General features: G+C 55.9%; 1 protein-coding gene across 7 annotated transcripts in view; it reads right to left on the bottom strand.

Moving 5' to 3' along the window:
- The window catches only part of PTPRN2 (protein tyrosine phosphatase receptor type N2), an 822826-nt gene that overhangs the window by 267990 nt on the left and 539889 nt on the right, over nucleotides 1–14947 (bottom strand). For all 7 annotated transcript variants that reach the window (XM_078059815.1, XM_078059811.1, XM_078059813.1 and 4 more), the window contains one exon: nucleotides 13566–13630. In XM_078059815.1, the coding sequence (XP_077915941.1) occupies nucleotides 13566–13630 (65 nt within the window). The remainder of the gene's footprint in view (nucleotides 1–13565; nucleotides 13631–14947) is intronic.

The following is a 14947-nucleotide window of genomic DNA, read 5'->3' on the forward strand; positions in this document are numbered from 1 at the left end:
TTGAAAATGACAGCTTCCGCTTATTCATGTGTTAACGAGGGATTAAATATTGTTTTTCATCCCCATAATCTAAGATGGACTGGAAATTAAAAATTGAACATTGTATATTAGCAGGGCTTTGAGGACCAGAATTTGTTTGCATTCACTTAGAGAAGATCTGTAAATTAGCAGTTTCACAATCAGTCCCTTTTATGTTGCTGCCGAAGGCAGCATCATAAAACATCACTGACATTTCTAAAATAAATTCATTACTCTACCTGCTGCACACCAAAATGAAAAGGCTTCCATCGGTAAATAAGCCACAAAGAAACAGACAACCCTATGCCAAAGAAATAAAATTGCAACACAATTTACATTGTTTCAACGTCAAGAATTTTTCAGGGGCCCCCCACACTAGAGGGGTGTGTCTACCCTGGCGCTGGCCGCCAGTGTCGCTGGAGGGAAGAGTCCTGGTGGGTTAGTCACACAGGCCAAGCCTCCCCTGCTGCCCAGGATGGCTGGGTCTTCCCACCTCAACACCACCACTGCTGAGACTTAATTTATTTGGACCATGTGGTCATTTTTACTTAATTGCTATGGCTGGATGTCAGATCAAACCACGGATTTGAAGGGTTTGTGCATAAAACTATCCCATTATGTTTCTAAAAATGCACTCTGTTATTTTTTACCTCCCTCCTCGGTTTGGTAGAATGTTTCACTTTTCCACTAATTGTTCGACATGGTCTAGGAACGTAACACATATATATTTTTGGACGGTAGCTTGTCGCAACACTATCCTTTGGAACTAATATGCAAAAGGAACCCAAAGTTTAATCAGACACTAGCAAGACAGATTTGACCATGGGTCAGTGTTATGGGCTGAGCTGGAACCCCCCATCCACATGTTGAACCCTTATTGCCAGGACCTCGGAATGTGACTGTATGTGGAGATGGGGCCTTTACAGAGACGATGAAGTCAGAATGAGGTCCTAGGGTGGGCACTGATCCAATCTGACCGGCGTCCTCATGAGAAGGGATCAGGACAGACACACCCAGAGGAGGACCAGGTGAGGACACGGAGGAGACGGCTGTCCACACGGCAAAGGACAGAGGCCTCAAAGCAAACCAACCCCGACCACGCCTGGATCCCAGACTTCCGGCCTCCGGGGCGTGAGACAGTGAACGTCAGCTGTTTAAGGCACCCCAAGTGTGGTGTTGCTGAGGCCGTTGTAGGAAACAATGCCTGTGGTTTCTGTCAGACATTCGAGGTCCACCCCCTGCGATTGCAGAGTGTGGCATGATCATGCGACAGAGGAAAGACGTTTATATTTTTAGTGTAGCATTAAGTCCAAGTGCTTGTCAAAGGAGGAAAGTTACTTCCTAAGAACTACCTTTTTGCTTTATGCTCTCATTAAGAAAAACAGAGCTGTAATTCCATAAAGAGGTCTGTGCACGCAGAAACCTAATTAGCCTGTTAACCAGGACTTTCGTTGCAGAGAAATAAAAGGTGAAGTTCTGTGTATGCAAACGGATGAAGACTTGCCAGTGTCCTGCTGCCCAGGGCCCTCACCGCCCCCTTCGGAGTAGCTTGGTGCTACCGCCCCAGGCAAGGGGGTTCTGTGTGCACCTGCTGTTCTGAGGATTCCCTAACACGTGATTAGAACGCATGTTATGCAGATGGAGAGGGCAGCCCTCAGGCCGGGGCTGGGGCCTGCGTCCAGCGTCCAGGGAGCTGCAGAGTCCTAAGGGAGCCCCAGGACGCACCCCTCCCTCCTCCACCCCCGGTTATTTGCCCACAGTTAGTGCAGAGCAGGCTCTGAGCCGTGCCTCCGCGGGGGGCTTCTGGGCTGGTGGGGGAGAAGAATGTCTGGTTGGCAACACGGACACACCTGGAGGACACCGAAACCAAGTCCTACCTGTCAACCCTCGCCCACACTCCCAGGATTTACCCACAGGCTTTTCCCAGTCCCTAGGAGGGGTAGCGTGCTCAGAATTTGGAAAATTAGGATTTTGCACTTGTAACTCATGGACTTTGCAGGTGAAAATTCTACATATGCACTTAACCTACCTTCCACTTAAAAATGATTTCATATCATAGAGTATAGCAGGTGTTCATGTGCCTTAGGGGTGAAACAAACGAGATTTTAACTTTTAAGAATCTTGATGAGAAAAAATAACTTAATATGACAATACAACAAGAATTAGCTAATTTAAAAAAAATAACAACATTCGATTTACTGTTCATGTTGACCTGAAGATACGGAATTCTCAGCGGGCTCTGTAAGGGAGACATGTCCGTGTATTTTTCCCTCTGGGAAGTTCTGCAGGACAGGTGTGATCCATGAGGACCCCACCCCCAGATCTGGATCCTGGTTCTCCTCAGTTCTGTCAGTACCGGCAGACATGGGGGTGTGTGTGTGTGTGAGGTCTGGGGGGTCAAACCAGATTATGAACAGAGAAACAGATCTGGCTGGAGAGGCTAACTCTGTTCATACAATCAGATGAGCAAACTACTATATCCCCTTCCCAAAAGGAGAAAAATTCAGTTGTAGGTCAGTCAATAATCAATACTGGGACCTTAAGTCCAGAAGATGGAGGACACCTGTGATTTTAGGGTACTGTGGATTGAATTTGTGTCCCCCAAAATGTATGTGCAATTTCCAACTCTCTCTACCTGTGGGTCAGGCCTTATTTGGAAATCGGGTCTTTGGAGACGGGATCAAATTAACATGAGGTCCTACTGGGTGGAGTGGGCCTCAGTCCACCATGACAGGTGTCCTCGTAAGAATAGACACACAGGGGAGAAGGGAGCTCAGAGGCAAGGCTGGAGAGATGGGTCCCTGAGCCAGGGGCCTCCAAGGACGGCCAGCAATACCAGGAGCTGGTAGAGGCAGAAAGGACCCTCCCCTGGAGCATTCAGAGGGACCCCAGCCCTGCCCGCACCGGGATTGCAGATCTGGCCTCACGGAATGGGGAGAGATCAATTCCTGTGTCTTAAACCCCCAGTGTCTGCACACTGTTACAGCGGCCCCAGGACCCTGACACCCAGGCCGCTGGTGGTCACAGTCCAGGCAAGAGACCAGTGGGCAGCAGGACGTGTCTGCCCGCCCTGGGACCCATGCAGGACAAGGGCACGTCGGAAGTCCAGTCCTGCTGACTGGCTGTGGGGGTGCCCCATCTGGGGTACGTGGGGTGCCAGGGCTTATTAACAAGGTTTATAATGAGGATGCCGAGACATCGTAGGACCACGTGGCCCCCGTGATGGATTTTGGGGCCTGGAGTGGAACTGCAGAGGCTGGTGTGGATGGCCGCCGCGCTCGGCCCAGGAGCCCAGGGAAAGGGAGAGGGAGGGGCGCATCCTGCCACTCCAGGGGACCTGCCAGGGCCCCCATCCAGCACCGGCCACATCACCCACCTGCAATCGCTGTCCTTCGATGCAGGTTCACGCATTTACTGCGGGGGGAGGCACCCTGCAGACGCAGGCCCTGCTTCGGGGGAAGGGCAGCGGGAGGGATCCGCTCCCTTCCTGCAGGACAGATGTGCACACACGCTGGTACCCAGAAAACCTGAGTCACATTTACCTCTGCCGAACCTGACGACCGCTGCATCGACGGCCTGTTTTCACAGAAGTGTTTTAAACTTAGCATTTGATTATATTCTGTGTTATAGTGATTACTAATTATTTCACGCGATGAAAAGATCCTTTTTAAAAACAACAACAAGGCCTGGATGAAGCACAGAGGAGGTATTCAAATCAGCTGTCATAGAGACGAAGCCGAGTCCAGCAGGACGGGAGCTGGGGTGTCACAGAGGGTCCTCAGGGACAACCGACAAAGTGCACACAACACAGTTACGAGTCACAGATTTTCCACGGAGGTCTCAAAGCCCCGGGACAGGCGGTCTGAATGATCCATGGAGAAGGGAGCAGCAGGGGCGTCTACCCTGCAGCCAGGGTTCACGATTCAATTCGTTTCAACGCGTGTGTATTGACTTTTTGCCATATGTCAGGCCTCGTGCGGGGTGCTGGAGACACGGGCATGACTGAGACATGTGGAGTTACTGTTGAGTGCACGGTTATGGGGGGACAGACACGAAATCACATCACTCCGCTCCGCTCTGACGGATACCATGGGGAGAGACGGGCCGGAGCGGTCGGCATGCTTCACTCGCGGGCTGCCTCGGGGTTGCGGAGCATCTGCTGGCCTGAGCAGCACCTCCACCCCTCCTGACCTCAGGACCCCCAGCCCCTCCACCCCTCCCGACCTCAGGACCCCCAGCCGGAAGCAGCTTTCTAAAACCCAAGCTCTTGAGTGCAGTGGGGAGGGGAGATGACCAGTTGTCGTGGGCTGACCTGTGTCCCCCCCAAACGATATGCTGGAGTCCTAACCCCCAGTATGTGACGGTGGGACCTTATCTGGAAACAGCGTCCTTCTAGAGGTCCTCCTGCAGTGTGAGGGGCGTCCTTGTGAAAAGAGGACGTTGGGACATGAACACAGACGTGCAGGCAGACGGCAGGTGTGGGAGGAGCCGGCGGTCCACCGGCCACAGACAGAGCGTGGAAAGCATGCTCCCTCACCACCAATGCGGGACCACCCCGCCGAGAGCAGGACCTCAGGCCCCAGAGCCGTGGGACTTGCTTCCGGGGTCTGGGCCACTGGTCTGTGGTGCAGCGTCCCCAGTACACGAATGCACCACTCTTCGTCCATGTCCTACCAAAACCTGGGCAGGAGCCGGGGGCTCAGGCCGCAGCTGCTGTGAGATCTCAGGGGGATGCTAGTCTGTCTGTGGGGACCAGAAGCCCGCTGTGAAGCCCTCCCACAGGGGGACGCAGGTCTGCGCGGCAGGTGCCACTAGGTCCCTTTCATCTGAAGGCAGGACCCGGGGCCTCTGGGTTTCAGGCTGGTGTGGCGCCACTTAGGGACTAAGACCCGGGCTTGGGAGTGGGACCGCCTGGGCCGGGACCCCACGGCCGCCCCGTCCTGTGGCCTCTTGTTTGGTCTTCGTGAGCTGCGTGTGACTGGCGGCCGGGGGGCTGTGCTGTGAGGAGCCGGTCGAGGTTCGGGTTGGTGGAAGTTCCCTCCGGTCTTCTTCACTCTCTTTCAAGCAATTCCAATTCTTACCATTGAGCCTTAAAAAGGGTTTTTGAAATAATACCTTCTGAGGGCTCTCAGGAGTATCTCTAGAGTTTAGTTTTTTAAATGAAAACTAACTTCTGAGGCCACACTAACCAGTTCTGCGGAGGAAGCTACAGGGACAATCTTACACTTTATTGAGACGGACCCCCATTTCTTACGGGGACACCATCCAATCCCAGCCTAGACAGCAGCCTGTGAGGAGACTCGTGCCAGGCAGGCCTCCACAGAAACGCAGCTGAAGGCACGGGGTGGGGGGGATGGTGGAGGGGAGGGGAGGGGAGGGGAGGGAGGGAGGGGAGGGAGGAGGGGAGGGAGGAGGGGAGGGGAGGGGGAGGGGAGGGGAGGGAGGAGAGGAGGGGAGGGGGAGGGGAAGGGAGGGAGGAGAGGAGGGGAGGGGAGGGCGAGGGGGGAGGGGAGGGGAGGGGGAGGGGAGGCGAGGGAGGAGAGGAGGGGAGGGGGAGGGGAGGGAGGAGAGGAGGGGAGGGCGAGGGGGGAGGGAAAGGGAGGGGAGGGGGAGGAGAAGGGAGGGGAGGGAGGAGGGGAGGGGAGGGCGAGGGGGGAGGGGAGGGGAGGGGAGGGGAGGGAGGAGGGGAGGGCGATGGGGAGGGGAGGGGAGGGCGAGGGGGGAGGGGAGGGGAGGGGAGGGGAGGGAGGAGGGGAGGGGAGGGCGAGGGGGGAGGGGAAGGGAGGGCGAGGGGGGAGGGGAAGGGAGGGGGAGGGGAGGGAGGAGGGGAGGGGAGGCGAGGGGGGAGGGGAGGGGAGGGGAGGGAGGAGGGGAGGGGAGGGCGAGGGGGGAGGGGAGGGTGGGGGAGGGGAGGGCGGAGGGGAGGAGCCCCAGGCAAACCTACTTATTTTATCTTACGTGACTATTTACTCTGATATTGAATAAAAATTGAATTTGTCACTATAGCAATTGCCACATCACATGGCGCCTCTCCTGCCTTTAAATCACAAAAAGTATTGAAAAGACATTCGTGGCCCACGCGACGGGGTACTTTGTATAGCATTTCAGAAGGAAAAGATGTTGTTTCATAATAAACTCCTATTTGTCGGTATGTCGAGTGCCATTAATTCTATCGAACACACTTCTGTGTGATTTTCTCCACTTTTGAGAAAGAAGAACACAGGATGGGGAGCAGCAGTGAGGACTGCGTTGGGGGGGAAGCCACGGAAACGCCAGTGGCCTGTCCAGCGAAACTCGGAACACCTGACCAGGGGGCCGCTGGGCTGAGGACAGAACAGACCTGGGCAAGCCCTGCCAATATTTTCATGCAATTTCATGCAGAGCTCCTGTGTCAAACACAAACGAAGAACGTTTACAAGAAAACAGGCTTCCCTCAGGACCAATGCACTTTTTGCATCTAGGAGGAAAAAAGTTCTATTTTCTCCATCTAGAAATGCAGATTAGAATAACCCAGGTGACCTGTGCACCTGAGGACAATTGTGGGGGGCCCAGATCTCTCCAGCGCACCCGGAGCCCCAGCAGACATTCGACCATGGCTTCTGGGTCACCGGATGGGAACTGGGCAGGGACGCCACACATTCCCTGGGACCGAGCTGGCGTGCATCGGGGGGTGTGTGTGTGTTTCTGGAGAGGTTCCAAGGTTAGCCCTGGGCTCTCAGGGGGCCCGTGACAGTCGGTGTCCCCGTGCCAGCCTGAGGGCTGGCGGAGAGGAGCCAAGGGGGAGCCCTGGGAGGCCACGCAGCTGAGGAATATCATGGACCCTCGAAAACACAAGACCGGCATCTCAAACTCAACCACAGTCTCCGCCTGAGAGACCCTGTCCACCCCGACGCCCCCATCTTCTCCCACCCATCCCACTTTCCCTCACATGCTACTGTCCTTTCTCGCAGAGACTGGAGTCCGCTGCTCCTGTTCTGACAGCACCCATCCTCACCCACGGATGAGCGCCTACCACTCCACGTTAGGCTCCCCGGCCTCTGGTCAGAGCCCGCTCTCCGCCCTCTGGCCTCCTCCATGCACCCACACCCAGTGCTCTTCCCCTTGGATTTCCAAGTATGTGCCTTGATCCAAACACCAGCGATGTTTTAAATGACTCATGATGCCCTCCCTGTGCGCGACATGGAGCCACAGAAGATGTCCACAAATATGTGACTCTTGAGCTGTTTGCAGCATTCCCTACAGCAGTCTGCGGGGTCCACAGGCCAGGAGCCCGGGGCATTCACGCACGGCGGGGTTTCCTCCTGCATCCTCGCGTATTTGTACGTGTGAACGTGGACTCCTGTACTTTGGTCGCATGTCTTTTCTTAGTTAAAATTGTAAAGAGCGGCATCAGAGGGACAGTGACACAAAACTGCGCGCGCTGAGCCGGCCCCAGTGTCGGGCCCCCGCTCCAGCGACGACATGGCAGCTTCCCCTCGACCCGACCGCCTGCGGAGCTCTTCCCCCTCCTGTGACTTGGGGAGGCTTACCCTGCTGGTCTCTTCACACTGTGGATGAAGGTCCCTCCGTGTCAAGTCATCTCCTGGGTCTAACTGGACCCCCTGAGCAGGGCCTCTGAGCACATGCGTCCAGAGGCCCTGGAACGACCGGACGTGGTCTCTGTCCACAGGCAACAGTGCGCCGAGACCTCAAACATCCGTCATGCTGCACGCGGAGAACGCCCACTAATTCCAGGGGTAGGAGCACGACCGTCGACTCACAGACTTTTAAGGAACTTTTGGGATCAACCTAGTCTTGGCCACGGAATGCTTTCTTTGAACAAAACCGTGCCCAGGAGCCCGAGAAGGGAAACAAGGGAAGCACAGAGAGTGGGGCCCACCCCTCACCACCCTCACTCAAACAAGATGCTCACACTCCAGGTCCCTTGGAAGACGTATATGAAAACCACACCTAGGGGCGCCTGGGTGGAGCAGTCGGCTCAGGGTCCGACTCTTGATTTCGGCTCAGGCCGTGCCCTCAGAGTGGTGAGATGGAGCCCTGCGTCGGGCTCCGTGCTCAGAGCAGAGTCTGCTTGAGATTCTCTCTCTCTCTGTTCCTCCCTACCCCACCCCCACTCCTTTTCTCTCTCTCAAAATAAAATAAAATAAAATAAAATAATTAAAAAAAAAAAACCATGCCTAACATCACACTGCACTGAGGATGGGGTTCAGGACACGCTTCCCCCAAATACGGTGCCTGGACATAGATATATCTCAAGCGGAAGGAGTTAGAGATGGTGCCAGAGCAGGAGGGTCTCTCCGACAACCCCTTCTCCCTGAGGCAGGTCACAAGACCCTCATGAGACAGGTGTCCTCCCTGGACCCAGAGGACGGGAGTGCCCGTATCTCCTAGACAGAGCGACATGGAGCAGGATCCCTCCGTCTCCCCACGTACTGCCCTTCCCGCACACTCCTTCACCTATCGTGTTCCCCACGACGGTCCACCCCGCATCAAATCCAGCATAAAGTACTGGGGTCTGTCTCCTTGGGTCTTCACTTCCTTATGCTCCCATGTCCTGTGCAGCTCATACTGAAGATATCTGTGTGCTTTTCTCCTGCTCACCTGTCTTTGTCGGTTTAACTGTCGGATCCAGCCGGGGACCCTAGGAGGCTTGAGGAAAACTTTCCCCTCCCTACACTAGATGGAAAGATTTCCTCTTTTGGAATCCAAACAGATGGCCATCCCTCTTCCCCATGAATCTGCCGGGTGACGGGGGGCTCATGACCACCAGGGCAGCTGCTCTGTGGTTGACCCGTGGCACTCGGTCTGAACCAGGACCGCTGTGTGGCGAAGGGTCCCCTCACTGGGTTTCTGAGCCTCGCGGGCCAGCTATTCTCCCATTGAGATGCAGCTGTATGTTCATCACGCCATCAAGAGATCAGAGAGTAATTCTTATTTCAGATGCACTTGTGGGAGCTAGACTCATGGGTCTGCCCTCCTGGTGACAATCACCTAGATTATCTTCCTTCTAAATATTTGAGTTTTTCTTGTAATATTATAATTTTCCTTTGGAAGAAATAGGACTTCATTAATTTGAAGAAAATGCAAACACTTTCAAGATGTCAGAAATCAGATCCTGAAATACGTCAAAATACCCCCGATCTATTAGGAACGTGTGGGTATGCTGTAAGCTGTTCATTTCCTTTACATTTTGTTTTGAGATATTTCCCTTTGGCTTAGAGGGCTTCAACGCTGCGTTCTGTCACCACGTGCATGAGTCATAAGTGGCAGGGAGAGAGACTGCCGAGCTCCTGGCAGTCACCCTCCGCTGCGCAGGCAGACTCAGGAAGTAGCAGGGATGCTCGTATCAAATACATTTCAAAAAAATCGGAATGGTCAAAATCAGGTGGAACACTGTGTGAGGCAGTTAACGTTAGAGAAACAGACATCCTTAGCTTTTTAGAAAAATACCTCCACTTGCCCCCTTTGTTCCCATTTTCACTTTCCAAAACCGGCTACCGATCTACTAGCCTCCGTCAAGGGTGGCTTCTGAATGTGGATGGGTTTGGCAGAAGTCCAGGGGGACACGGGGGTCCTGGGCTGGGGAACCCACCGGAATGACCTCAATTTCCAGGTGAGGGAACACCGCCATGCTGGTCTCCAAACCCCTTGCGCACCAAGGAAGCCCTGGGGCTGCTGACAAGACAGAGGGGTTCCCGGGGGTGTGGCAGGTGAGCCCCCACGTCCAGGTTCCGACTGGGGACCCGAGGGCAAACGATCAGGTGGGTGGAAAGGAAGGAGCCAGCGTTGTGGTGGTGGGCTCGCTGGCCCTCCCCACCCCCGCTCCGGGACCCATGACCACCGCCCCAGCCACTGCATCAGCAGCAGCCCACCCACCGAGGCAGACCCCCCACCCGTGTTAGAAGGGTGGACATCCAGAACGAGCAGAGGGTGATTCCTTCAATTTTCTGAACAGTCATCGTCACAAACAATCTAAGTGCAACCCAAGTCTCTGTGAGTTGGCTCAATCCGGTGCGTAGACGGTGCGACGTGACCAGCAGGGATGCTTGGGGACAGAGATGGGCTGGCAGGGAAATCAAGCGCCCTGCTTTGCCCCCTTTGTGCAGACCTCCGAGTGCAGAAATGCGGGGCCGAGTGGGGCACAGTGAGCGTGTCCGTCTGGAGATCTAAATTTGGGGTCACCACCCTTGAATAAGTGACCCCTGGGGAGGCAGTACAAGGTGAACGAGAAGACTGTGCCGGAGGGCAGTCGGGGGCCCGGGGTCAGAGCAGGGCCCTCCGCATGGCCAGGGTTCCAAAAACCAGCTGGACCGCCACGAGGACAAGGAACCTCAGTCCTTGTGGCAACCACGAGCCAGACGGCACTGAGGGCGGGATCTTCAAGTCCTGACGGTGCTGACGGGAGCGAGCGGGTGAGGTGCTGGGTGGGGGACACGCACAAATGTTGAATGAAGGGTTTGCTGTGAAGGGATCTGGGGTCAGAGGTACCATCTGGTGTCAAGGGGTTTGTATTCAACAACGTGGGAAATACGCGGTGTGTTTGTTTGCTGACAGTAGCGAGCCAGAGAAGGGGGCCTGGTGTATAACTACAGGGAGCAGCAAGGGCAGAGCCGGCGCCTCTCACGCCTGGGGAGACCCAAACACTCGTTCCAGCTGGTGGTTCAGACGCAGGAGGGCGCAGGGCTCCGCCCCGTGCAGCGCACGTCGGGACCACAGACCGAGGGTGGCGGGGGCGTGGTGCACACACACTGGGGGCGGCCGCGGAAGGAGGAGAACTTCAAAGTCAGTGTTCTGGGTAAGTACGGCAAGTGAGCGTCCTTGGACGTGACCGTCTGGCGGTGTTGAGTGTTTGTCTGCGGTCTGTTGGTAGTGAGTTTGCAGTCCGTCAGCAAGGAGGGGACAGCAAAGCCAGGGAGACACGCCCGCCACCCAGAAATGGGGGGGCACGTGGAAGAAGACACACATTCACACTAAAGCATGGACGCTCCTGACAACACGCAGCCGTGCTCCCGATTTGTGGACGGACGGGGGTGCACGAAAGGGGTAGTGATGCTGGTGGAGGTCCAGGGAGGTGAGGGTGAGCGCATTTGTAGGTCAAGAGAAAAGCGACGGTGTGAGGCTCTCCAGACCTTGGTGTGAAGCTCGTCACCTGGAACGGACGGAGATGGCTTGCTCACCTCCGACAAAACCCAATGCAGGTGACGAGGCCACTTTGTCTTGAGAGGAGACGGTGAGCCTTAACCCTCAGTGGACCCCAGCTTCCAGGGAAAGGGGAGCTCCACGAGGTGGGAGGTTTGTCTCTCTGTTCACTGCCGAGACCGGTCCTTAAACAGTGCCTGGTACACAGTAGGCGCTCAGCGCATATTGTTAGGATGAATGAGTGGCGCGCCAAACTGCGCAGGGTAGGCGCCTCTCAGTGCAGACACAGGGAAACACTAAAGAAAACACATCCACTTAAAACCACACACAACTAAGACCAAAGAAAAGGAAGGGTAATCTCCAGATTCCAAAAGGAATAGAGAAATAAAGACGTGACGTGAGGGGGCTGTTACAGTTGCTCTCAGAAGTCTGCGGCTTCACACAGGCCCCGGGTGTGGGGTGGGCTCGGGCGTGGGCTCGTGTCCTCATGAGGACCACGTGCACCCCGGGGGGGGCAGAACCTGGGAGAGTGGCCTCGTGGGAAGTGGCCATTGGATGGCGCCACGGCCAGCTGTGAGGGGCCGTGAGCCAGTGACCCTGCGAGGCGGACACTGTGAGCACCTCCTTGGACAACAGAGGACACGGAGTCCTGTGGGGAGAACGGAGCCTGGGCGGGGAGGGCCTCACCTCACAGCTCGGGGGCAGAGACCTGGGACAGGCGAGCAGACCAGCAGGAGGGAGGCAGGGGCCGCGGGAGCAGGGTCTGGCCCAGACGCTGGGGAGGAGCGAGGACACAAAGTCGCAGCTCCTAGAGACCCTCCGAGTCCTCAACAGGCCACAGTTTGGGCTTCACGGAGGACAGTGTTTGCTGTCACGCTCCTGGGAAGGCCGCGCTCCACGGCAGCCAGCCCGTGGCCTCAGCCCCGGTGGGTCCTCTCTTTCCCGAAACCACGGGAGGCCATGTTTCCCTCGGAAGAGGAGCCCTGGGGTCTCGGGGGCCAGCCCCACAGCACACACCCCCAGGGCAGCGCAGCCGGCCTCCCACGCGGCCCACGGACCCTCGTGGGCAGAGGACTCGTGGCACCAGAGCTTTCTTGGCCAGCAGCAGTGGGGATGCTCTCCCCGGCCACCTGCCGTGGGAACGAGGTGGCACCAGAAGGGGTTCCCACCCGACGAGGATGGGACAGGACAGGAAAGCAGGGGCAGCACATCCAGAACCGTCCATCACGACTCCGACCCACCGCCCTGTCGGGGGGCCTTTCTGCCACCGGCCACTGCGCCTTCCCCGGGCTTCGGCCGCTCACTACCTGCCAAGACCACCGCCCGCTGCAGTGGGGCAGAGTGGACGTCCCGGCCTGATGCACGCTCCACGCTCCGGCCCAGCCGGCGGGCAGGAGAACACCAAACCAGCAGAGTCTCGGTCCCGTCAGGTCTTTGCCGACGAGTTTCCACCGGGCCCCCTGTGCTCCGCCCGCCACATCCCTGCAACAGAGTGCACGGCACAGGCCGCTTTCCCGGCGAGACTAGTCCTACCCACCTACCGCTCAGGAAGCACTGGAGCCCGGCTGTGGAGAACAACTAATTAAGCACGTTCTTACTTCAAGGGCCAGGACTCCTGGCTGCCGAACGGGAGATTCCCCAAGAAAGCGGCTCGTCTCTGAGTGGCTCTGTGGAGGACGTCTCTCGGGGAGCAGGGAGTACTCATAAATAAGCTGCCCCGTAAGAGCTAATTATCTGTAATCCCGAGTGCCGTGAAATCTAAACTCTCAACCGCAATGGCACGATTGGTCTCGGTCCGCGCTGTCCTACGCGGGGCCGCACACCGCTCCTGCGAGGAACCACGTCCGCTCTTCTGCCTACAATTCATTAAATTGCCCCAAGACAGGGAACGCAAGCATTGGCCAGGCTTCCTGGAGGTGACTGACATCAGCTTTAATCGCTGATGGAGCGCTGGGTCAAGTGCCTGTCTCTGAACCCAACACGGCCACGTGAGGCCACCGCCGCTGTTGGACGAACTCACGCCACAGAGCCTTCATGCATGCATGGCGCCCTAACCCAAACGGGCCCGCCGACTCCCCCGAGGAGAGAAGAACCTCCCTCACTGGCTCGTGCCTACACATGTAGCAATTACAAAACCTCTGAAAAGGAAGCATGTGTTCTCTGAATTGCAATGTTTTCCTGACGCAGGACTGTTTTCTCTCAGGGAGAAAAACTGACCTATGATGGGTCCAAAGGCAACCCAAACCAGCGTCACATTAGCCGGCGCCGCGGCTGGGTGTGTTCAAGCCACACGAGGAACCAACCAACTGGCCTCCCCTAAGTCAGCATGCCGTCACCTGGCCTGTCCGCGGGCCTGCCCCCTGGCCGCCGACCACGCGCATCTCGGAGGGCAGCCCTCCACTACTCACCGACCCGCTTCCAGCGTGAAGAATTTTCAGTCCAGATGCCTTTTCCAGTTTGTCCTTGTTGTCAACTGTGAGGAAAAGTTAAGAAGTACAGGGTCAGCGTGCAGAGCTAATTGTTCTCAAGTCACCCAGAGCATTCCCCTCTACCGAGAAACATTCCGTTAAGTCACTGCACGGACGGCCTGATTCAGCCGCCGAGCTGGGAGCCAGTCTGGCTGGTGCACCCGAGCATGAGGCCCTGCTCCCCAGCGGAGGTGACGCATGGGGACGGCCTTCCCGCGGGCCTTCGGCTTCATCCACAAACGTCATCCCAGGGAACCCACAGAACTGTTGTGAAAAGTGCACGAGACATCGTATGCAGACATTCTCTGCAGATGGTAGAGTCTTACGTTCGAATGATATGCTGGTTATTCAGTGTGTTATTGGGAAATGCGTGTCATTAACTAGCGTCCTGAGCTCACAAGACTCAGTGGAGGGCCAGCCTGAGTGTGTGCACGCACCTCTGCGGGCTGGGAGCTGTTCTCTGCGCTACCCGGCCCCTAGAGGAAACATTCCACGACAGTTTAGCTCCAGTACCAGCCTTGTCCTCGTGTGCTCCTGACTTAGAATGAGGAAGACCTGCAGAGGATGGATTACCCTCCAAATCAGACCAAGAGAAATGCGCTCTGGAAACAATTAGCAGATGTGAATGAAAACTCAGTAATCCTAATGGCAGCACCGCAAACCCACCTGCCCCCACTCTGTCGAGAAGAAGTTGTGTCGCAGAGCAATTGACCTTGGCTCACAAATCTGTAGAAATAGTCTTCTGGGTAAAGCCCATGTCACTTTGGAAATGAAAACCAGGAAAAATGGAGTTTTACTGCAGACCCTAAGAATGCAGAGTGCCTTCGAACCATGAGAGACTATGGACTCCGGGAAACAAACAGGGTTCTAGAGGGGAGGGGGTGGGGGGGGTGGGTTAGCCTGGTGATGGGTATTAAAGAGGGCACGTTCTGCATGGAGCACTGGGTGTTATACGTAAACAATGAATCATGGAACACTACATCAAAAACTAATGATGTAATGTATGGTGATTAACATAACAGTAAAAATTTTTAAAAAAAGAATGCAGAGTGCCTTGCCATTGTGGTTAATGCCGAACGAGACCAAGAAAACATCGATTACTCCACCTCTTACTGTGTCCGCCCCCGTTAATCTTGGGTGACGGCATTCTATGCTGTGCAGGGATGCGAATGAGATCCCGTTACAGCCTGCCTGCCTCACCTGGGGGCCTTTCATTGTCTTGTAGAAAGTTTTTCCCTTTGAACAAATGCACATTATTTTTACGTGCAGGTAATTACCCCCGCACTGAAAGGATGAGGCAAACACACCCCTGTCTGGTTCAG

Source organism: Halichoerus grypus, chromosome 12 (assembly GCF_964656455.1).
Source record: "Halichoerus grypus chromosome 12, mHalGry1.hap1.1, whole genome shotgun sequence".
NCBI lineage: Eukaryota > Metazoa > Chordata > Mammalia > Carnivora > Phocidae > Halichoerus > Halichoerus grypus.